Genomic DNA, 25,592 nt, shown 5'->3' with positions numbered 1-25,592 from the left:
GACGGGAAAGTCCATGGAAAAAATGCGTATATACGCATATGCAAATCAGGAATTCGGCCCTACGTGGTTATTCCACACACACACACACACACACACACACACACACACACACACACACACACACACACACACACACACACACACACACACACACACACACACACACACACACACACACATTTGAGGTCCCACGGGACGGGTTAACCATTAACAAACAGTGCTCTGATAGCTTTATCAGTGTCTGGATTGTACCAAGTGGTGGGGAGGTGAAACCCTGTCGTCTCCCGGTTCAAATTTCTACCTTAGCGAACGAAAATAAATTGACAGGGGAGCTTTTTTTGTGGTCTTCAGAAACCTTGTCCCGCTCTCACCACCAGGTCCACGTCGTGAAATCCATCCGTCCATCAGACACACACTCAAAAAAAACTAACAAAAAACAAAACAAAACAACAACAACAGCAACAACAACAAAAACACCCCTGACAATTTACCCAGCCCCGCTTTTCGCAACGCGTCGGGCAGAGCTCACCTGTCGGCCGCGCAGGTGACGTAGGGCGCTCAGGTACTCCCCCCCGCCTACAGCACACGGACGCACAAAATGGAGGTAACGCTGGCTGGCTGAGGGGAAAGTAGATTTGCGCTCTATAATATGCGTAACCTGAAGTTTTGCTGAATTTGCAGTAGTCACGTCGACTGAGACACCGAGAAAAACGGGATTTCAAAATGTTTTGGACCTTGATAATCGCCGCTCTAATGGCAGCAGGTAAGTTCGCCTGTTTTTTTTTTTTTTTGGGTGGGCCCTCTTCCCCTGAAAAGCCCGTTGACGAACACTGCTTCTCTCGTTACTTGAGCCTCTCTAAACTTTGACACTTTTTTGGGTTTTTTTTTTTCTTCTTATAGTCACTGTTTTCGGGCTGTTTACATTCATGCAGGGGGATCGTTTAGTTAGAATTGAAGTTAGAATATTTGACATCATTTTTATTGATTCAAAATAAAGCTACACTTAAAAAAAAAACAACAAAACAAAACATTCAGACAAAACCCTCGAAGAAAACGTGCAATTATAAGGTTATAGAAAAAAGTCAAGCGTATATTAAGTGTTTTAACAGCATTGTTATTGTCATTTGATCAAATCTGGTGGCGTTTTCCCGTCAGAAACACACACACGGACACTTGCTGCTCGGAAACGTTCATGCGCCATGGGCCATCCTGGCACTGAACCGGGCATCACACTGCTGTTTTTGTTCTGGCGCTGCTTTCTGTCGTTCCCGCAGCGCCTTGACATTTGCGACGACCAGCAGCGGAGCTTGAGGTGGGTGGGGAGGAGGTTCGGGTCGGAGCGCAAACGTGCCCCGGGAGTGGACAGAACATTTTAAAAGAGCCATCCCTCAGTGTCTCGTCCCCCAATCCCCCCAGCTCGGTTTTCGCCAGCTCCGCAAACCAGGGCCTCCAAAGCGGCAGAAAGTTCAGTCAACGTCGAGGCATCAGAGAACCCGCAATAGGCTTCACGAACATAATTTAATGAACTACAGCTGCAAGAGATCCAGACAAGACACTTGAAGCATGTACAGCTTGTTATAACAAAAACAATGAATAGTTTCCTCTGGTTGGGCTCTTTCCTAATCCCACTCACTATGAATTTAGGTCTTTGACATTTGTATACTTGTTTGTAGCAGAAAAAAGTTGCATGCAGTAATGTAAAATGTGTAAAATGAAATCAATCAACAAATATTATATGCATCCCCCCCCCCCCCCTCACACTGATATTATTTATGTTTATTCCAGTGTGGTGCCATATTACAGTGAGGTTTTTTCTAATTTAAAAAAAATGTCAAAACTCAGAATTTTTCTTTGCGTTTCTTTGTTAAATTTGCTAGAAAACGTAAATGCTAACTGTAACCTATTACAAACCACACTTACCACACATTTAGTCGTATGGTCTTCTTCGAATAACTTCTGTTATTATTGGCGCCGTATACATACAGTGGACTTGACTTGACTTTAGGGGCCTTTACAATTAAGAATAGCAACATGGAAGAAGTCACTGTATGAGAGGGACGTTTAGTTAAATCAGAGCCATGTCCCTTAAGCTTACAAATGAGCATCTCCAGTTACACATGTTTGGCTGGAGACAATCAAGTTTTTTGGTATTGTCTACAGTAACAAGCAACCCCAATGAAACGCCCAAAACCGCAAGTTTTGAAAGTCTATCTAAAGTCTGGTATAAATTGTTACTGTTTTCTCAGAGAAACTCAAGTGTGAATATGTAATCTCCGTGGCTGTAAAAGCTGAAAACACTGATCGTGTCTGAGATGACTCATCACACCCACTCTCGGTGATACTAGTATTGGTGAAGAAATATTGTTTATCATGTACCACTCCCTAAGGTTACTGTAGACAAATTAGAAGCATTTACCCAATATTAAAAATATGAGTAACCTAATAATAATAATCATACTAATAATAATAATAGTAATCATCATCATCTACCACCCAGTCTCATCCATATAAATCTTCAGTCTTTTTAATTTCTTTCTAGAGTCCACCTTTGCCATCACGGTCCAGTGCCCTACCAAGAGGTACATTGTCATCCTCTTCCAGCCCGTCACCCTCACCTGTAACTACCAGACAACCGCCAGTCAGCCTCCTGTTGTCACGTGGAAGTACAAATCATATTGCCGGGACCCCATCCAGGCTGCGCTGAATCCCAGCAGCGCGGAAAACATCCTGTCCCAGAACAACCCCAACTACGACCCCAACATCGAGTGTGCCGACAGCCAGAGGACGGTGCGCATAGTGGCCTCCAAGCAAGGCAATGCCGTTACCCTCGGCACGGAGTACCAGGGCCGCAAGATCAGCATCCTGAACAGTGAGTTGCTCAAAACCTACATTCTGAAACCCTATCCCAATCACATCAGTCTGCCTTTTACATTTTACATAGCCTGTCACAAGCCTGCGCACACACACACACACACACACACACACAAACCCCCCACTGTGCAATGCTTTAAGGAAGTCGTAGCAGTCTTTGTCTTTACCTGAACTTATTCCACACACCCATACTTCTGTCTGTTGATTGACCAAATCAGCCTAGCTTTTGACAAAGACATTACTGTTTCAATTTTCACTTGTAAAAATGTGGGGAAAATGGCATTTATATATGTGGATCAAGCAAAGAACTCAGTTAAAAAGAAAATTCATTAGTGTAACCACATTACTAGGATCTGTGCATTGTTCATCACTGTTCACTTTAACAAAATAAAGCTAAACTAAGAAAAAACATTGAGTCAAGAGTGATTCGATCAAGACCAGATCAAAACTTGTACTATAATTTTATTCTTGTAAAGATGTAGTAAGGCTGCAATGGAGTTCGAAGGCAAAGATGCCCCAGTGTAGAAGAATACACTCACTCACAATGGGCAGAAATATTTCTTTCAATAATATATTTCTTGTTTGAGATGTCAAAAATAGTGTAACTTAGCTTAACAAGGATTATTATAAGATCCCACTATTATAAGATTGTAATAATCGTGAATAAAAATACGGTTGCCACTGCAGACCAAGAATTTAACCTGTTTATCTGCTGATTTTTACAGATGCTGACCTGAATATCGCACAGACGGCATGGGGCGACAGTGGTGTCTACGTCTGTTCTGTGATCTCGTCCCAAGACCTCTCAGGAAATGGTGAAGACTATACAGAGCTGATTGTACTCGGTGAGTTGCCTTTTGTGGGCATGTGCAGTCACATTCTGACAGATGTATACAGTGCATACACACAGTTTGCTGCTTCCTTTCCTGTCCAGGCTTCCCCTTTTCTTCACCCACCTTCCCCAATTCACGCACATGCAGTTACACATGAGGTTTTACGATAATTGAAAGCAAATGTTTTAAGTACTCTTAGCCTGACAGATTTTGCAAGTTGCCGATGAATTAGTCAGTGAGCAGATTTGCAGTTCAGATAGAAGATAATTGCCACCAGCAGTAAAACTAGCCTGAAACCACGGGGCACTTTAAAGTAATTGTGGCTTTATCTTTCTTTCACAGAGAGAAAGTCAAATACTACTGACCTCCTGCCTGGCATTGACTTACTGGTTATGGAAGGTAGTACAAGCCCCTTGATATAGCTCAGTCCTGTTTTACTTCTGCACGAGATGGGTATGAGGGGAGGGTAAGGTTTAGTTGTTGAGGAGATGCGATTGGCAAACATCTGAACTGCATTGTTAGAGGTCACTCAGATTGTCGAGACTATTTAGACCTTAGACATTCAGCAGATTTCAGGCCAAGATTGTACTTCATGTGCACAAATACAGACAAAGTAGCAACTAAGAAAAGGCCCCTGAATTTAAGCTAAAAGCATCCTGTTGTGGGTTAAAAATGTAACAATATAATGACAAGTTTATGCTTGTGTTACACTACACTCACATCCTTCATTACCTATACCTAACACTCTCTTGTTATCTGTTTCCGTCTCTCTTTCTTTAATATGGCTCAGCTACCATGTGTGACTTTCAGTGGTGTTTGCAGATTTTCTGTGGCTGCCCGGCTGCAACAAAAGGACATTCAGCACACATTTCCTTATCAGTTTACACAGCCAAATACAATTTTGGGCTGGACTGCAACAGCGGGGCCCGCCCTATAAACGCGAATGTCCGTGACTGACTGCTGCTTGACGGAGTGATGAAGTTACACCATTGGTCGGCCATCCCGAGTGTTGGACGGCCATTGGCCATTGCCCTTTCAAAATGGAATGAAGTTGATGGGTTTTTTGAATTGGTTTTTGGTTAGATGCCTGAAAATAGGTCTGTGGTTATCACTTACAACATAAATTATGTAAGTAATTACCCCGCTTGCGATTTATAAAAGTTTTTTTTTTTTTTTTTTTTTAAGCTTAAAAAAGGCAGTTGCTGACGAGTGGCTAAATGAGACTGCAGAGGTTGTCGGTGACTTTAAACATCACGGTGAACACAAAACCCAATCTACTCACCAGTCTGCCTTCACAGCCTTGTTGTGTTTATACTGGTGCTCTTGCAAACTATCACTAACTTTCTAAGAGGAAAGGCTTTTGTTGAAGAGTTAAGTGTGCTAAATCAAATTACAATTTTGGAAGCTTGGTGGTGTCGTTGAAGTCTTGTGACCGAGGTGTAGTTCGTGTATAGCCTTTAGGTCTTTACTCTGGGGATTGTATTTAGGCTTCAAATCTGGCTGAACAAAACGTGTAAGCATCATAACCTTTTGTTTGTCACAGAGCTTATTTTCTGCAACGATCCAAAAGCCAATGGAAAAATCCCTTCAGAAGCAACGAAAACAACAGAAAACAGAAAAACATGCAAATGAGAGCAGCTATACTGGAAATTCAGCTGTAATAACTTACTGTATATTTGAACACAGAGTAGGAGGGAGGCTAACAGATAAAGGGTGGTCTAGCCACATACTAAGTTTTGACCTAGTCTTGTTTTCCTCTGTGCTTTGCTGATTCAGTTTCCATTATGGTAGATTCATTTTAATATACTTCCACTCTTGTTGCTGTTTTTGTTTCCTTTCTGAGTGGCATGCGCTGCCTGAGATAACTTGCAAAGTGATGTCATGCCTTAGTTATAAGAATGAACTGGTTTTTCCGGTTTAAAAAAAAAATTCTAAGATACCCAAATTACCACTGTAGCTAAAATGCTTTGTTGATCTGAGCAGTCATTTAATGTTTTTCCAATGATTTAAACAAATGGTTTGCATTTGTAAACAGCAAGCAGCAGGGCTATGATTCGATTAATGCTACGAGAGTCTAGACTGATTTCGTCAAGGGAGAAACGTCTTCTACTTTCTGCATTTGCATAAAACTGCTTAGAAATTTCCTGTTCAAAAAGGAAATCCCACCAAAGCAGAATTTCTGTTGTTCTACTCCAGGGAGTTACACAAAAGCAAATATACACATGCAGACAGCTAATCTGTAGTTCTGGTCTGAGAACAAACAGAAGCTTAGTAAGTTTATGTCCCTTAAATGTATGAATATGAAAGAACTGTGGGGAAAAAAGGCCTTTTTATTTTCTGGACTTGTGTTACCTGTTAAAGGAGCAAAACAAAATGTAAATCTTTGATACAAATGTATCTAATACATCCCTTGCTGGTCCGCACAGACTGGCTCCTGGTTGTATTGGTGGTTTTGGGCTTCCTGTTGCTGCTGCTCCTGATTGGGATCTGCTGGTGCCAGTGCTGTCCACATACCTGCTGCTGCTACATCAGCTGCCCCTGCTGCCCCAACCGCTGCTGCTGCCCACGAGCATGTAAGTACTACTTGTAGTCTTTCTTTTACTGCGTGTAACCTAGGGCGGAGTATCAAACTTCAGTACTTCTTTTAGTGTGAAAAAATGGCTGGTCAGACTCAAACTCCTCTTTACTTATCCTGTGATCAGATCAGTTCCTAATTTAAATTCTAATTTTACCACTAATTTACACTGCATTTTATTTATGGTTGCTTGCACTGAGACATATACATTTATGATTTTTGGCTTGTTTTCTTAGTTTTGTAGAGAACAAAAACATGTTTATAGTCTTCAGATTAGTATCTGTTACGGCTTTAAACAAGTAAACCCAAGAGATGGATTAGAACATACTTTCCAACTGTCTTGTTAGTCAGTTCCACTTACTTGGTTGTTTTAAATTAAAAATATAAGGTACGAAGTTTAAAGTTTAAAGTCACCTGAGATGAAGATTACGATTATTATCATGAGATTAAATTCATGAGACAGCTTTAAAGATATACATTTATAAACAAAAATGATAGCATGTAGTTCTCTTCTTGTTGCTAGTGAGGACCAACCTACTTTTCTATATAGTACACAGTGATGAAACGATATTTATCTCATTTAATGAAACGCAAGGCACAGGTGTAAGCTGCATCTAGCTTTTTTTTAATGTAGAGCCAGCTGCATGAGAGTACAGGATATCTGCATAATCAAGCACAGACATGATGGTTGATTTATTCTCTGGCTGAGACATGTTTATGTGTCCATGGCCTCGCAGTGATACTTAACGCGACCGAGTTAACCAAATTAAGGTCTTGGTGCAGTGTGAATATGCAGTTTGAATTTCAAGCGGTACCCACCCCTTGTCTCTGTCCAGTGGTGAGGAAAAAAAAAAAGCATCGCTAAAGCTCACTAAATAACATTATGTTTTGCTTAATCCCTACAAAAACATAATTTAAAATGACAAGATGTGGTTTTACGGCTTATATTTGTTGGTCTGTTAAGTTTTCCCCTAAATTTTATTGGCTTTCAGCGCAGTTGCTGTGTGTTCATTTCTCTTACTGCAGATCTATGAGGTATTTCTGCTGTTCCACACAGTCGTGTTTTTGCTTTTCTCTCCACTGCAACTAACTTCTACCATTATGTCACAGTGTACGAGGCAGGAAAAGCAGTGAAGAAAGGTGTGCCCAGTCATTATGCTCCCACCCTCTATGCTCCCAGTATCTATGCTCAGCCAGCATACAGTGGCCAACTAATAAACCAGCCAGCTGTGCCCCTACTTCCTCTACCCAATGGAGCTGGACCCCCACCTCCCCAGAATGGGTACAGTCGTGAATATGATGGCTCGAGCTCAGGTGAGAATGACTGACATTCAAACAAGGCTAGTGTGACCTTAGTCTTCATTGAAGATCTTATAATGTCCTTTCTGTAGCAGCTCTCATCATGTGTTGGTATGACCAGTCAACAAAAAATAAAGATTTCATAAAATCCCTCACCTAATTTGAATTTTGCTCCTTTTTTTTTTTTTTTTTCTGTGTTTGTGCAGTTGGACAGGGCTCCCAGGTCCCTTTGCTGCACGACCAAGACAGTGGAGGGGACCACAGTGAGTAAATGGAAAAAAAAAAAAAAAAAACAACCCCTAAATGCTTTCTGGTATTTATGTGGGTGGGGTATTTGTCCTGTCACTGGCACAACAAACCCACGTCTTAAAGAAAATTCAAATGACATAATGGAGATATGATTTCAGGTGTTTCCAGTGGGCTTTTCCTCTACTAATTATCTTGAAATGAGTTGCACTCAATAGTTAAACTTCTCAGCTTTTTTTTTTTTTAAAGGAAACTTACAACATTTAGATTAAGTGAGATGATATTGATACTGATATTCTTTGTTGTTTGGTTATAATCAAAATATAATGTGATTATGTTCAAATATAATTCCAACCAAGGTATTTTCTCTGATTCCACTTAGGATCTATCTATTTATGATGATACTTTATACAGTTAGTTACAGTTCTTGGACAGTTACACAATTTTTTGCAATTTTGCCTCTGTGCAAGCTATCAAGATGTGATTCAAGTGTAGACTTTCAGCTTTAATTCAAGGGTTTTAACAAAAATATCCCATTAACTGTTTAGGAATTACAGCCATTTTTATACATAGATCCTCATTTTCATAGGCTCAAAAGTAATTGGACAGTTGACTGACAATCAGTTTCATGGCCCGTTGTGGCCTGTTCCCTCGTTATTTCATGACAAATTAAGCAGATAAAAGGCCTGGAGTTGATTCCAAGTGCATTCAGTAGCTGTTCATGGGAACTCTCAGGAGGCCATCTTTATAGTGAGGAAAAACAAACAAAAGTCTGGCAGAGAGCAGATACTTGGGGAGTGGCCAAATCAACATTTGGGTGCATTCTTAAATATAATTTTTGCACTCGTGAGCTCAGGAGTACCATGGAAGACACCCGACCGCAACCCAAGTGAGCATGTTTTTAACTTCCTGAGGACAAAACTGAGACCCGCAATCAAGCAGCCACTGAAGGAGGCTGCAGTAAAGGTCTCGGAAAGCACCTCAAGGGAGGAAACTCAGCATTTGGTGATGTCAGTGGGTTCCAGGCTTCATGCAGTCATTGACTGCAAAGTATTAAAAATAATCCTCATATTTATTATTATTATGTTGGTTTGTCCCATTACTTTTGAGCCTCTGAAAATTGAGGAACTAGGTATAAAAATGGCTTTTATTCCTAAACAGTAAGTGTTATTTTGTTTGTTTGTTTTTTTAAACCCTTGAATTAAAGTTTACACTTCAATTGATGGATTTGTTTCAGATCCATCCTGGTTGTGTACAGAAGCAAATGTATGAAAATTGTGTCACTATCCAAATACTTATGTACCTAACTGTATATGCTTTTTAATTACTCTTATTGCCCCCTAGTGTTGTTATCCTATAGCACCCACCTTAGTACTTCAGTAATGAAATGAGGGTTTTCTCTCTCTTTTTTAACCCATTCATTGAAAGTTTGAGTAAAACTCCTTTGAAATTACACTTTTATGTCTCTTCATATTAATGTTTTCTTTTCTTTTTCCTTGGGATAGGGATATTTGGACACACATGACTGTGATTAGATGATGATCACTGGCCACTATGCTCTATACAATATATCCCTCATTTCCTTCCTGTGGGTAGTTTCTGTGAGGGCGACCTGTAGATGGTGTGAATTTGCTTATTAACTTAAAGGGAGCTGTGACTTGAGTTTGCAGGTGCTCCTCGTACTGCGGTTATGTTTAAAGCACACTGGGCCTCAGGCAACAACAACTTGTGTGAACAGACTTGTTTTTAAGTGGCACGTACAAGTGATTCATGAGAATTTGTGGCATTCATCATTTCCTTGCCAGTATGAAAGAAATTTACAAGTGGTCCAGACATGTCGCAAAGGTCATTTAGAAAATTCTCATTTGACCTGAAATCATAATGCCTTAATCTGACTGAATTTGGAGTTTAAATATGATACCAAAATTATTTTAATTCGAGTTTAAAAAATACTACAGTTCAGTAGTTGTTGGAAAAGTCGCCTTACTTTCCAGTATCATGCTCTGCTTCATCCAAAAGTGTAACATAATGAAGGCAATATTCTCCCGTCCAACGCCTTTAATACTGTCACGTGGCCACCAGTCATATTAGTCATGGACTGCTTCACTTTAGAAAGACGTTATTTAACCTCTAACCTCGGGTTAAACCATTCCACAAACGGACCTTAACACGTAGACTTATAACAATATTTTAGGGACGGTTACTATGCAAATGATGAAATCTCATCTTGTGGCAGCTCTGTCATTCGTGTCTGAGAGGTTTGGTGTGGGGGAGTAGACAGGGTCGCAACATGTTGAATGACAGAGCTGCCACAATAGTAAATGACATTCATATTTCACATTACACATTGGAAAGTGCTCTTAGTTTGCGGATGACGTGGAGTCTTTGCTGGGATCGCTTATGGATATCAGTGATGTGTTGGATCAAAGCTGAGTTTATTGTCTAAAGTGGGTCCAAGATATTTGAAGTTGTTGACCTGTTCTGCTGTCTTACCCCGGATGGACTTGGGGTTCAGTCCAGGGACGGGTGAGTTTGGTGTGTAAAAGTCCAGTTTGGTGAATCTTACTTGGAACCCTCGTATGAGCAAAACAGGCTTAGGATAAGAAAATTAAAATGTTCTTGCATGAAGCCCAGTGATTCAGTGTATTTGCATGAGGTTGCAGAAACTGAAATTTGCCCCCCCTCCCTTTCTCCTCCACTCTCCAGCTCGGAGTGGGTATCGTATCCAGGTGGACCCTGATGGGAACGCCACGCGTGCCATTTACTATATGGAGAGGGAGCTGGCCAATTTGGACCCATCAAGACCTGCCAACTACAACCGCTGTGAGTGACTGATCACTTCATGCTATTCTGGTCACAGTTACATGTCAACTGTGCTGCAGACTACTGTGGGGAAAAAGGAAATCAACACCTGGTAAAAGGTGCTAGTTGTCACGACTAGAGCGGGGCGATAATTAGAGATGGGTTCATGAAGGGTTAATGAATGCTGCTGAAAAATGCTATCGTACCCCAACCCTAGTGATAATGGTTAAAACCACAACATTAATAAGAATATTTTTCCGATAACAAAATATACTACAGTTTTGCATATGCAAAATTATATATAAAACAATCAGGTTAATTACACACATTGAACTGTTTTCCATTTTGGTTGATTGCAATGGGGAAAACCATAATTAACTGTAAATGTTATGTTTACACTGATATTAAGACAGATAACTGTTTCACTTTTACTGAAATGGATTGTCATTTCATCAGTAGCCAGTAGAAGTTTCAATTTTGGTTATTGTTATCCAGACCTTATAGTGATTTGTAGCTACAAATGACTGTGATCAAAGGAGAACATACTAGCAGAAGAACGAACAGGTCACTGGCAAAAACTTTAACTGTAAATTATTGCAGAATATTACTGTGTTTTTCTTCACAATTGAAATCAGGTGTAAATTGACCAAAGTTTTTAGCAATGTGCAAATATACATTGTATTTTATAAAGAAATGATAATGTACTGTATAAATTAGAATACAAAACTTAACATTCATTTGAGGCCTGTGTGTCCTTCAACCAGACACCATTTTATTTATTCTATCCTACTTACGATCTCTTCTTCTCTGTTTTCTTCCCTCAGTGGACAATATGAGTGAAGTCAGTTCTCTGCACGATAGCCTGGAGCCTCGAGGGCGCGGGGGTCGTTCCCAGCCGCCGCCTTTGGCGACGGTCTATGACCGGGATGAAGCTATGAGCACCATCAGCAGTGTTTCGCAGCAAGGCCGCCGTCGCGATGACTACCCACGCCGTGGTGGAGGCTACATGGGGGATCGTGCACGCGCCCGCTCTATGGACAACCTCGACGACATTGGACGCCGCTATGACCGAGACAACTTCCCACCCCACCGGCACCCAGATGAGCGCAGAGGAAGGAGAGGGTGAGTCTTATTTCCCTAATCACATTTTTCATTAAATATGATAAATGATACAAAAGGTAATTCAGCGAGTTTAACAATAATTTGAGGGGTATCTGCTGGTACAAAGAAGAGGTTTGCACATCCAATTGTATCAGACTGCTCCATTTATTTAGTACTGCAGTTATGTTTAAAGCAAATTGGGCCTCAGGCAAGAACAACTCGTGTAAACAGACTTGTTTTTAAGTGGCACGTACAAGTGATTCATGAGAATTTGTGGCATTCATCATTTCCTTGCCAGTATGAAAGAAATTTACAAGTGGTCCAGACATGTCGCAAAGGTCATTTAGAAAATTCTCATTTGACCTGAAATCATAATGCCTTAATCTGACTGAATTTGGAGTTTAAATATGATACCAAAATTATTTTAATTCGAGTTTAAAAAATACTACAGTTCAGTAGTTGTTGGAAAAGTCGCCTTACTTCCGCAGCTGCATCGGGGTCTTTATGTAGGTCGGTGTCCAGTATCATGCTCTGCTGCATCCAAAAGTGTAACATAATGGAGGCAATATTCTCCCGTCCAACGCCTTTAATACTGTCACGTGGCCACCAGTCATATTAGTCATGGACTGCTTCACTTTAGAAAGACGTTATTTAACCTCTGACCTCGGGTTAAACCCTTCCACAAACGGACCTTAACACGTAGACTTATAACAATTTTTTAGGGACGGTTACTATGCAAATGATGAAATCTCACGGACGCGCAGCTCCTAAAGAACAGGTGATTTTCGTCAGGCTAAAGTGAGGGATTTACAACAATGTTGTGCAGTTAAGAGAGTTAGATAAAGATCCATTTATCCATTTATTTAGTTCCAGTTTCTAAGCACAGGGAGCTAAATTCCAATTATTCCCTTGTGCTCAGAAAATAAAATACGTAAATGGGAGAAAAAAGTAACTATTCCTCTCTGCTTAGAAACTGAGAACTGAATTGAAAGAACCATTTTTTTTGTACTTTTTGGACCCTGACTGTGGTTACACAGAGCGTGTTTACATAGTTGGTCCACCAGAAGCACAGCTGGGTTTATTTGTCAACTGCAAGATGTACCTTTTTCAGTACATATCTTGATCGCAGTTATTCTAAGAACAAATGTAAACATATCTTTAGCAAAAAGGGTTTGGTCACAAGTTGTTGTCAAAAAAAATTATGAAACTATCAAATATTGTTATTGTTATTGGTATCAGCCTCAAAAATCCAGTATCGGTCGGGCTATAGCCTTGACCTCCTTATCGTAGCATCACAAATGTTATCATAATAACATAGATGCACCTTACTGTACAGTTTATTCAGTACTAATTTGGAACATTGGAGACAGTACCCTGCACTAGTTTTTTTTTTTTTTTTTTTTTTTTTGGCTTTTGTATTTATGTATGGATATTTTATTTTACTTTTTATGCATTTATAGTATATTTATACTGTAAGTGTGTGTGTGTGTGTGTGTGTGTGTGTGTGTGTGTGTGTGTGTGTGTGTGTGTGTGTGTGTGTGTGTGTGTGTGTGTGTGTGTGTGTGTGTGTGTGTGTGTGTGTGTGTGTGTATAGACAGTGGCTTCAGAAGGTATTCAGACCCATTCACTTTAATGTGTTGTAGATTTCATTTTAAATTGGGGAAAAAAAAAACATTTCACATCTACAACACAATTACGAGTTCGTGTGTGCATGTGTAGTTTTCCCCGAAATGAGATAACAGGTTTAATTTCTAGTTTATTCTGTGCCTAAAGATGAGATAAGAGAACGCCTGTAGTTTTATTTTTCTTTTCACCGCAGTGATCTAGCTTGTGGTTTGCAGTTTCAGTTAAACATGGACTTGACTTCTCAGAACAGGACCTACATTTTTTAACCAGCAATACCTCATCTACAGCAGGTGACTCAGAAACTCTGGAGCATGAACCTCGACTTCTCTTGTTTTTCATTCGCTTGTTTATGTCCATAGACTTGTAGAAAATAAAAAGTATTCGTGTTCTGCTAGTTATGTTTGTGAACACGATCTTTTTAAGGGATGACCTTTTTTCATATAACTTTGAACAAATGATATGAGCAGCAACATGGCAACATCTGCCAGATTATTTACTTTAGAGGGAAAAATATGAACATAAGAGATAATATTAATATATCTTCAGTAGTCAGATATGGATAAGACCTAAATAGAGAATAAGGTCAAGCTGTCGCTTGTCCTCATTATTTTTTACATATTTTATACAATGCCTTTAATTTTGTAAATAGTTTTGAGCCATTCTACCATTTCTGTAGGGAATGCACTGTAAATTTAAAAGTGGAACCTTCAATAAGAAAAATGTAAAAAAGAAATACAAGAGTTAAGGTGGATCTCATTTCACCTGCCCAAGGACTGCAATGGAAATTAGCTAGTGGCTAAATCTGGTACAAATCGTCTTTTTTCTTTTTTGAGACTAATATATTTTGTACATGTTCCTATATGCTATAAATTAAAAAAAAACAAAAAAAATCCGAAGATTTCTCAGAAAGAAGAACGAGCTTTCAGTTAATGTCATGCACTGGGTGGGGCTTCCCAAAGGAAAATGTGAAAACATAGTGGTAAATTTGGTGGTTTAACCTGCTGTCAGCTACATTACACTGTCAATATGATCAAAGATTCAGCTGAGCCGCATCTTAAGTTCCCCTAAACCAAGCCTCATATTTCCACAAGTGCCTCTGCACTGTGCTGTTTTAATGCCCAACACAGGTGATTCAATCAAACGTGGCAAAATATGGGTATTTATGATGCTCTTAGTTTTCTCATGTCCCCTACGACGTAGTAAAATTTGTGTCTATTTTTCAAATTGATTTCCCTGCTTATTAATTCACTAATTGTCACTCAGGACACTCAGTTAATGAAAACTACTGAGAATTTACACCTGGTGATTGTCAGTGATTGTAGTTTTTTCAACTGTCTTATTTATAGCTGGACACTATACATGGCATTTAGTGGCCTTAAACTTCAGGTGTATAGTGTGCAATGTGTAACTTAAACCCGGTGACTTCTACAAGATGCATTGCCTGGTTATAAGATAAACAAGCGCTATGGTATAAACAGGATATGAGGACACAGCAGTGAAGTTTAAGATTAACTTGAACTTGAATTTAAACTCAATGACAGAACAACGGCCCTCGTATTTTTTATGTTTCCTCTAAATATGCTGCCTTGTCTCTTTAGCTCAGACGATGAGTGGAGCAGCAGTGCCCGCAGCGGGTACGATCGCGTCAATGACGACCGCAGGCGTCGTGATTATTCCCCTGACGATCGTCGGAGAAGAGAGGGAGAAGCCTACGGTGGCCTGTCAGGGAGACGCAGCCGCAGCCGCGACGATCTGATGGACCTGGAGAAGGATCGCCGGCATGGCGGCGCTGCCAGGGGCGGGCGAGTTGATTATGATGACAGCTTCTTGCGAGAAGCTTTGGAGAGGAAGAGGATGGGCGAGCAGCAGCGGGCACGCAGCCGGGAGCACCTGGACAGCGAGAGTGCCTGCTCGGATTGGGGGAGAGCACCTCGAGGGGCCCCACCTCTTCCTCTGAGCCCACCCTCTGGATACCCTGGTCGCCGTGATAACTACCCGCCTCCTCAACCACCACCATACAGTGAAGATGAAAGTGTTACATCTTCTAAGAAAAGCAACCTCCGCAAGGTGAGTCACACCAGAACCCTGTGCATTCATATACGCAGTTTGAAAATGAAATTAAGTAGGAGTCTAAAAAATTTACGATCGTTATGAAGTAGGACTCTACTGTATGACTTCTGTGATGAGACAGATCCTTGATATTCTTTATTTTCCTTATTGTCAAAAAATCCTATGTAAAGACAACAAGCAGCAATGAATTGATCCTATTCACAAGTATTGCTTCATTATTGTCCTAAAACTATTTAAAAAAAAAAAAAAAACATCAGTAAGCCACACCATTGTACTGGCTGAAATGTTCCTTTGTTATCATGAACATGGGCACTGTAGTTTATTTCCAGTCAATCCAACATACACTGTAAATACTTAATAAACTTTATTTTGAAATCACCAAGTACTTTATTAGGAACACCGTACTAATACTGGGTAGGGCCTCCGTTTGCTCTCAGAACAGCATCGGTCCTTTGCGGCATGGATTCCACTGGATGTTGGAGACTTTCCTTTGAGATTCTGCCCCATGTTGACGTGATCATGCGTCACATCATTTCTGCAGATTTGTCGGCTGCACATTCACGCTGCCGATCTCCCGCTCTACTGCATCCCAGAAGTTTAATGACTGGGATTGCCACTGAAGTTCACTCAACTCACTGTCACGTTCATGAAACCGGTTTAAGACGACTTTTGCTTTGTGTCATGGTGCATTATAATGCAGGAAGAAGTCATTAGAAGATGGTAGACTTCGACCATAAAGAGATGCACGTGGTCAGCAACAAGACTCAGAGAGGCTGCGGCATTCAGACCATTACTGATTGGTATTAAGGGGCCCAAAGTATGCTAAGAAAACATTCCCCACGCCATTACACCACCATCACCAGCCTGGACTGTTGACACAAGGCAGGTGTTGTCCATGGATTCATGCTGTTGATGCCAAATTCTGATCCTATCATCTGCCTCAGCAGAAATCTTCATTAGACCAGGCTACGTTTTTCCAGTCGCCGGCCGTCTAGTTTTGCTGACAGGAGTGGAACCTGATGTGTTCTTCTGCTGTTGTAGCCCCTTCCCCTCCGGGTTCGATGTGTTGCGCATTCTGAGATGCTTTTCTGCTCACCGCAGTTTTAAAGAGCGGTTATCTGATTTCCCGTAGCCTTTCAGTCAGGTACAGCCAGTCTGGCCATTTGCCTCTGACCTCTCTCATCAATCAGGATGATTCTGTACGTAGAGCTGCCTCTCACCAGTTGTTTTTTGTTTTCTGGGTAAACTCTAGAGACTGTTGTGTGTGAAAATCTGTGCTGCTGCCACATGATTGGCCGATTGGGTAATTGCATGAAAAAGCAGGTGCATACAATAGGCGATCCTAAGAAAGTGCTCACTGATGGTTGTGCACCAACGATGTATTCATCTGTGGCTGAAAATAGACCCCAAAAATGCACTCTGAGTTTGAGTAACATTTGTTAAAAGCTACAGCTGTTTCAGCAAATGTTTGCCTTTTTTTAAGAAATGAAGTGATATATTTATGACCTGTTTCTAAGATTTACATCTTCAGTAGGAGGGAATGAGCTTGGGACCGAGTGACACAGACAGGGAACGCAAGTCAATGTATCGAAAGATGAACAAAGTCATTATTGCTTTGGTTTTTTTCATGGGATTTGACAATAAAAAAACTACATAATATTGCCAGCCTCATCCCTAAAGTCTCATTGAGGCACCTAAAATGGGATTACATTGAATTTATGTTTGGTTTTTCCTCAGTTCACTTTTAACTGGACATTTCTCTTATCTTACAGAATGGGGCCGTGAGTCGGGAGAGCCTGGTTGTGTAACCGTGATGTGAACAAGCTGTCCAATAACAAGGCTTTGATCCATCTTAACACGACCAGTTGATTTACAAAGACTGTAAATATTAGTCACACTGCTAATTTGCTGTGCTGATTTTTACATGGCATAATTTACAAATACTAATTGATGCTGAATGTGTATGTATACTTCTCTAACAGCGAAGAGGTGCGGAGATGAAATTCGATGTGCCTTTTTCATGTATAAAAGATTGTGGCTGCCACATGTGCCTTAGATTGTACAGAATTTCACAGGTAGATTTGAAAGTCAAGTTGATGCAAAATTCTGTGTAAAGGTTGTTCATCTTAACATGTAAACATGTTCGGATTTATTTCAGCTTCGGCAGTGCTTTAGACTTTCACAGTTTGACTTAGCTGATACAGGTACAGTTTTAAATTTGTAAGGGTTTCTGGGTTTTTGTGTTTGTATTTGTTTTGCTTTGCTTTTTGCTTGTGAAAAAACTTTTTTTTATAAGAAAACCTGTTGCTTTTAGTTGTGTTAGAGTGTGCTCCTTTAGTGTATTTAGAAACCTGGTGAACAAAATTGTCTCATAAAAAAAGTGTTTATTTTAATTCTTTTTTTTAACATAGAAATTCAGTTTTAACCTACACTATATTGTACAGCCAAGCAGTAGTATGCACGTAATATTCAAATATTAATTGTGATGAAACCTAATTTTACAATAAAGGTCTTGCCAGGCTATTTACTGTATTTGACTTGCAGAGTTTTACCACTAGGTGACACCATCATGTTGGTCTGGAACGTCATGGTACAGTGCACTGTATTTCGGTTAGCAGAAGTAAGGATGTTATAGATCTTCTGCTGTTGTTTCTCTGCATCTTGTGACTGTAAGAGTTGTTCATTGGAGCAGTATAATGTTTAATACAAAAAACAACTTTCTGTACTGATTCATTAAGAAACAGAGGTAGTTCTGATTGTTTATTGTAGGCAGTTTAGTATTAACTTAAGATTTCTGTTCCTCTGTTTTAGTCTTCAACACTGTTTGTTTTTGGTTCCATTATATTCAAATATCATAAATTACAGCTACAAAAAGAGCTGTTTAGTCGAGTTTACTTGACGCCCCTATGACGGTCTCATCATAAACTGAAATTTAAACTTTGCTAAGGTGGGATTTATCGCAGAGGTGTTGTACTACATCATGTTTTACAAATGTTTTTGCTAGTGTTTCCACTGCCCTTATTGCATGTCATTAGTTTGTCCACTCAGATTAGGCCTACATACACACAGGATGTAACAGTAAGTTTAATATTAACTGGTTGTAATTACTACAACTATGGGTGTATGACATATGAAGCAGCAGGACAAGTATCGGTGTTCGTCCTTTAAAGGGGGCTCAGGTAAGGATACATGAAAAATCTTTTATGCCAAGTTGCTCAACTAACAGTCAGAATTTAATTATAGCATATGACACTGTAGTGTTTTTAGAGTTCCCGCTGTTGTCTGTTTCAGAGGTTCTGCCTTCCATCAGTTTGTGTATCCACTTGGTGGCGGCAGTCTTCCTCCTCACACTGTACGTTCCTCCTGCTGTACGTCAGTCGACACCCTGAGGTGTCTGCTCTTACAGGGACAGAGGTTTGTGCCAATCACCTCCCCATTACTACACAAGGTCAGATGTAACAGTTATGTGTTTTGTTACGTTGCACAAGTGAATTTAAGTTTTAACCTGTGTTGCCATATTATTAGTCAATAAGAAAACAAGAAACCAAACCCATCGGACTTGAGCCAATAAAACGTTCAGCTCATTAAACAAGTTGGCAGCTGTCACATTTTGAGAGGTTGTGTCAGAATGGCAACTTCAAGCGCCGAAATTTCACTCTTTGAGGCATATTTCACTGACCCCTTTTATATTAATGCAAAAGTTTGGGAACATCATCAAGTGGCTATACACGACCAGGGGAGACGTGCTGCTTCTGCTTTTCACTTACCTGATTTCTGCATTTTTCTCTCACAAGGAAGCTTTCTGACAATAGAAAACTTTCTATGATTGCATTACCATTGAGTCCGAGAAATCGAAAACAAAGGTGACGTCTGCTAGGCTTATGAAACAGATTTTACACACACATGCCGTAATTTGATCATCCTTTTTGAAGTGGAGGTACGTTAGAATATTTACACAGCTATTATTTTAATATAGTTGCTTTGTGTTAAAAACTAATCAGGTAAAATAGCACATTCTCATAACATAAAAAATATTTTTATTGCTTGTGAGGGAAACAAGGATGTGAGCAATAACATGAATTACAGCAGAATTGAAATTAATAAAAATAACTGAGTTTAAAGGAAGTATGTTCCTGAAAAGAGAGCACTGTTTTTTTTAAGTTTTCCTGGATAAATAAAGGTTAGAAGAAAAAAAACTCCTTTACTGCAATAAACCACCTGCTCGGCCTGAAGCATATTGGTCATCTGCGTCACCAAACTCATTCTAAACAGGTATCACGGTCCCGTGTCCAGCATGTCAAAGGCTGATCTGAGATCTGTTGTTGTCTCCACCGATTCCTGCCTATCAAACTTTATGGGCATCCCCATAAACGAGATTAGATTAGATTTTTGATATTTATGTTAAAATGCAGCTGTAGAGAAGACACATAGTACCAGACTGTTTTGTCAATCAAATAGTAATAGTAGTTTTTTTGGCAACACTGTGTAACCTTCGAGATTCCTAATGGTCCTTGGGCCCCACTTCAGAGACTACAGACTGGCTGTAATATCATGAACCTTATTACAGTTTTTAGTGCTGCTTAAACGTTCATTTTACCACTGAGATCCTTCAGAGAAAAAAAGAAAAAAAAAAAAAGTACCTGAGTGATAGCTCCTGCACAGTAATCTGAGGAGAAACACCTGGGTCCAATTTCATCTTAAAGGGGCACTACGGCGATTTACTATTACACACTTCCATAAACCTGGGGGGCTCTAAAAAGCCGGACTTAAAGAAGAATTATCAAAACTGATCAAGACACTTTTTTAGTGTTCAAGTTAAAAAAAATATTGGATCCTACATTTCCCAGAGTGCCACCAGCTACATGCTCCAAGTTTCTCACCCCAGGGGTTCATTCACAAATTTGTTATCACCTGCTGACATCACTGTGACCTCGCCTTGGTAAAACTGGTAAAAATGTGTTCAGTGTCAAATTTAAAGCCCTGGTTCTGGGCATTAGTGAACTGTACATTATTAATAGCTATGCTGTTTGTTTAAGTGTAACAAATGAATGCAAAATGAACAACTTAATATAATATATAATAATATAATTGTCTGCTACCTGTAACTCAAAATAGCCTACAGGCCATGGACTGCACCCATGGACATAGAAAAGTAGAAGCCCCCCCCCCCCCACATAAGAGCAAGACCCCCAGAGTAAAAGGTTGATCATTTTGTGTGTCTTTGGTTTTGCATCTCTTTGTGGTTTTGTGTTTTTCTTTGCTGTCACTTTGTGTCTCTTTGTGGATGTTTGGCATCTGCAGTTTATCCCAACTGGAGTCTTACTTTTCAAGTTTTAGCCATCCTTCCTATCGGTAATAATAACATTTTACTCCATAAAGTAACTGCTAAGATCTTAAACTGACCTACATTGTAGTGCATGTCAACAGAGTTCATTTGCAATGAGAGATTATTATGGGCGCTTTGGGGGAGCTTTCAGTTTTACCTTCCAATAAAGTGGTTCAGATAATCAGGCAAAACTGTTAGCTTGTTTAGAAGCTGTCTGATCATCTGACCGATTGTCTCTTGCACAGTTGGACTTGGGTGTAGCTTTGTGTCTCCATGTTACCAGATCTCAGAAATGACTCTGGTGAGTACACTGCTGCCGTAATGATAGATACGAGGGCGGAACTCCGCACTTCAAGTTAACGCAGAATTATCCTCCTTTCATTTTGAAAAATGTAAGTCTGAAACCTGAAAGCCGGAGACTAGGTTAGATTGCCCTTACATCACAGGTTCTGAATGGCAGAGACCCAATCTGCAGAGAGAGGGAGGAAGAGGAGGGAGGAGGGAGAGCAGTAGAGAAAGCAAATGCCGAAGGAGAGGAGACGACTCTCTAAGCTCCTCACTGGCTTCAGATCAGCTCATAAGGTAAGAGCTCTGCTGCTGATCTACAATTATTGTTATTATTTTAGATTTTCCTCATATGTAAATCCTGAACGTGCTGCTGGGTTTTTACTTCACTCTCCGTCATATTTCTCTTTTTTTTTTTTTCCTTTTCTCTTCTGGGCTTAAATTTGTCACTTTAAAATCCCTTTTTTTTTTTTTTTTTTTTAACAACAGAATGGCAGTGAGTGGTGTATTGTGATCACATATGGGCAACACTGGGCAGGGGCATATGTCTCACAACAGTGTGGTGTGTATGTTCTCCTCCACATCACTGTAATTTTACAGTCTATACATGATAGATATATGATGTTGTAGCAGATTTTAATGGATTGCACCTAAAAATGATCTGCAGAAAATAAGTAATGGGCTACTACCTATGCATTATGTATTCGTCTGAGTGTATACTGAAATATTGGGAGACTGCTGAGTAGAAAAAGACATAATTTTTCAAATATTTTGATCAAAGGGGGGAAAAAAACCAGTGGGTTTCATATTGTTCTTGACAAATTATCAGCTAAATATTATGTTCAACATAATGTTTTCTGTCATCACAGCCTTGTTAACTGTCATTTTGTGGGAATACACAGTGGCCCTTGTGCTTTGGGCAGTCTTTAGTATCTGGCCTATCCATACACTTCTTTTCAGTGATTACACAAATACTCATGACACGACATTACTGTAAAACATAGAACTAAACTCTTCAAAACATACTGATGTGTCAGAGATAACTTTTTTTTTTTCCCCAAAAAGATGTCAGTAATTTCAATCTCTATAATGGAAACAGCTAGAGAACTGGTTTGAGAATTGTCTTATTGCCTAACAAAGCCTGCAATGACAGAAAATGACCTGCGTATTAAACACAATCCAAATCCAAACCACACAATGACAGTCGGAGCGCAATATGGAAACTTAGGCCAACTAGGACAAATTTGAGATTAGTTGCACCTTTGGGAATAAAAATCCAATGTGACCCAGGGAGAGCAGCATGACACGGCTGTGGATAAAAAGTCCTGAAAGGGGTCAGTAATCTCACGTTGAGTATTTTGAGGGATTTTAACTTTTAACCCAATACTCCGGACATTCCGGCACAAACGGTTTTCTCCATCATATTCTCTGATGACGCCCTTAGCGCCAAATTTGAAATTCATTGAACATGATAAGGAAGTACCAAATGATTTTCATTTTGACAGGAAATAAATGACAAGTTACATGTCCTATTAAGTCTCAAATGTAATCGAATTTAACTACCAGAGCAGCAGGCACACTGTCCTTTAAACCAACTTAGGTTTTAAGCCTGATGTTAATAATTTGTTTCCATCTATTTCCACCAATACGTTTTCCAATAAAGGTTTTCAAGACAAAGTTTTCTAGATCAAGACACTGTCCTCGTTCCAGTTGGTCAGAGAAGAACAAGTGCAACAGATAAATGCCCCAAATGTGAAATGGTTTAGGTAAACACCTGATAAGTGGAACAATAACAACACCAAGTTTTAGCATTTCTCCAACTGTTCTTCTGTTTGCAAATGGCAGCCATCCACTACGTCTATCCAGTACAGTGAACAGAGGGACAATGGGTCCTTTCTCAGTGTGTTGTTCTGTCACCCGTCTCTGTCCAGCACAATCCCGACACCCCCTCACCCACTCACACACCCTTCTCACCCCACACAACCCTCCACATATACACCATAATACTGTAAAAGCACGATCTTCTTTGTGTGTGTGTGTGTGTGTGTGTGTGTGTGTTCGTGTGTGTGTTTACACCATGTGAATTCTGATGTGTGTTTTGCTCTTACTACGGCAACAATAATTGTTGCCAACCGTTGAAAAAGCAAACACATAGACTATGTTTGTGGATTTGAAGTTTGGATTGTAACACTGTCGACCCAGTGTCCCCAGAGATTGACTCATTTCTCAGTTGTACATATGTTCTGCTTTTTATCCAGCTGCTTTGTGTTTGAAACAGCATTTGGTTGAGATCAGCAAGCAAATAATCACCGAAAAAAACATGTATCTCAATATTCTAAACTAGTCACAACAGTCCTGTGTTAAGCTTCAGGACAATGTATTTTTAAGCTATCTCATTGGATGTTTTAAAGGCCCCTCACACAGCCTTTAAAAGATTTTATTAGCTTTAATAGTTGGCTAATTTTCTCAATGTATTAAAGAAAGCAAGATTGTGGATACGTTTAACCAAACCAAACCGACTGTTGGTGGGAGACAGGATGGTTAGTCACCGTCTCCCATGTTAAAGTCCCTTTGCATTACCAACCGAAGCATGCTGCTTTGCGGGACCATAAAGGCCAGGGAACGCTTGAGATGAACTTGTTTGCGCCATTATGTCTTCTCTGAATGGCCACGGTTGAAGTCGGATGAATCGAAACGGGAAACGAAATTGTTGTTCGAATGGGGATGGCAACGCACGCTTCTAGACAGGCTTTCCTCAAAGGTGTTTATCGTGTTGCATTCGTTCCGCTTCCCCGTGAAGAGGACCGTCACTATTTCCACAACCACAAGAGGTCACTTGACAGGCAAACATAAACACAAGGTGTATTGAGCATTTGCTCAAACAACTGATGATGTTTTTCTTGTCAAGATAGTCTGCATGACAGAGGTGTTGCTTACAAGTAAAGCTGTGCCTTCAGATGTTCTTCTGAACAGATATTCAGCAGGTAGAAATATGGTTACATCAGTCAATTAATGTTATCAAAGGCCATAAATTCATTCAGGGACAGGCTTGATATCTGATTAGTAAATTCATCTTTGAGGTGTTTTTCAGTTGTGGACAAAGATGTTTTTAATAGATTAAATTATTTTAATAAATTTAATGACAGCGGTTTGCCTCAAAGTCCCTTCCTCTATGGGAGCCATAATTCCCAGCCCTGCTTCAAACACTAAAGCCGTAGGTCACGATCTCGATGTGGCTGCTCGAACTTGCTAAAAGCCACTAGAGTTACAATTGTGAGACAAAGGTTGAACAAGAGACAGAGACAAACGAGCGAGGGCAGAGAAAAGGGGGAATGTTGTGATTAAAAGACAATTATCTGTGCACATCGACTTCCCAGTGTTGTGCGGTGTCAGGCTCGAGCTGAGCTGTTCTGTCCCAGGAGGCCTCGGGAGACAATGGATACTGTGTCAATAGGAGGGGGGGTGTGTGTGTGTGTTAACAAGTCTCGGGGTTTCACAGCGCCATGTAACCGTGTGAACACTCCTAATGCCACATTTAGGCTTAATAATGTGTAGTGTTTTTGTTAATGTTATTGGTAGGACGGATGAGTTGGCAGGTTGATAGGTGACACTTGTTGAATATGTGGAGGCCTGAAAAGTTGCAAAGTGGAACTATTACACAGACTGTAGGAAATAAAAAAAACCCAACCAAACTAATGTGTTTAAAAGTAGCTCCAGAGTGACCTCAGTTCACTGTGTAGTTCATTCAAAGGACATTAAGGAGGAGTCTGTAGTGTCTTCAATTACAGAGGCAGTGGAGATGTTTCACATACACAGCCCCGGCTTTATAATAAGATATAATAAAAAGCCCAGTAGCCCGGTAATATCAGTCTAAAGTTCAAACAACCATGGCAGCAACACGCCAGTTAAAGTCAGTCGAACAGTGTAATTAAACCTAAATTGAGTGGACGTAGTGTTATATTGTCATTGCACTGCATTTGTAATCCTCATACAGCTTTGCAACCATACAAAGGATCACAAGTCGTAAACACATGAATCTTTCCCATCTCTACCATCCACCCCATGTTACACGAAGGCAGCATAGAGCAGGTGATTTCCTTTTTTTTGTAGCTGATGTTTTTCAGTCTGTCATGTAACTTGAATCTGGTGCAGTTAATCTTTTATGAAAAACTCGCTGAGTATTGCGGTGTGACATTAAACTCTGCGGCTCAATGTTAAAGCAGCGAGTGTGAGTTTGTGTAAAGAGCCGCATTAGATTTCAGGCATGTTTTGAGCCCATTTAACACAAATTATGTATAATTAAATCTACATTACTGCCCATCATTTATTCGCAACATGGCACAGTGTTCAGGAATCTTTTTTTTTTCCACTTCCCTCATGTCTTCCACTTGTTTCTATGTCTGTTATGAAAATGTTATGATTTTCTGTCACGTAAATCAACTTGCAGAGACTTGCTAAAGTTGTTGAGATTAGTAATTCATCCAATTTTTTTGTGTGTGTGTGTTTGTGTGTGTCTTAAGCTTCTATCATTGCTATGTAATGCGATCCATATGAACTC

The 25,592-nt window shown here is 40.0% G+C and overlaps 1 protein-coding gene across 3 annotated transcripts; it reads left to right on the top strand.

The window, feature by feature from the left end:
• The first annotated feature begins 522 nt into the window (after window positions 1-522).
• lsr (lipolysis stimulated lipoprotein receptor) lies at window positions 523-18,251 on the top strand. Of its 3 annotated transcripts, XM_040118789.1 has the most exons (12): window positions 523-604; window positions 682-763; window positions 2,540-2,869; window positions 3,597-3,716; window positions 4,047-4,103; window positions 6,131-6,277; window positions 7,390-7,593; window positions 7,785-7,841; window positions 10,531-10,647; window positions 11,451-11,748; window positions 14,952-15,420; window positions 17,196-18,251. In XM_040118789.1, the coding sequence occupies exons 2-12, from the start codon at window positions 724-726 to the stop codon at window positions 17,229-17,231; spliced, it is 1,875 nt and encodes a 624-aa protein (XP_039974723.1). In that variant the 5' UTR covers window positions 523-604; window positions 682-723; the 3' UTR covers window positions 17,232-18,251. The 3 variants fall into 3 exon arrangements, with proteins under 3 accessions (XP_039974723.1, XP_039974721.1, XP_039974724.1); XM_040118787.1 differs by having other exon boundaries at window positions 541-763; XM_040118790.1 differs by lacking the exon at window positions 4,047-4,103 and having other exon boundaries at window positions 543-763.
• Window positions 18,252-25,592: the final 7,341 nt, after the last annotated feature.

This window comes from Xiphias gladius, chromosome 22 (assembly GCF_016859285.1).
Source record: "Xiphias gladius isolate SHS-SW01 ecotype Sanya breed wild chromosome 22, ASM1685928v1, whole genome shotgun sequence".
Lineage (NCBI taxonomy): Eukaryota > Metazoa > Chordata > Actinopteri > Istiophoriformes > Xiphiidae > Xiphias > Xiphias gladius.
This window is presented reverse-complemented; position numbering and strand designations above follow the sequence as displayed.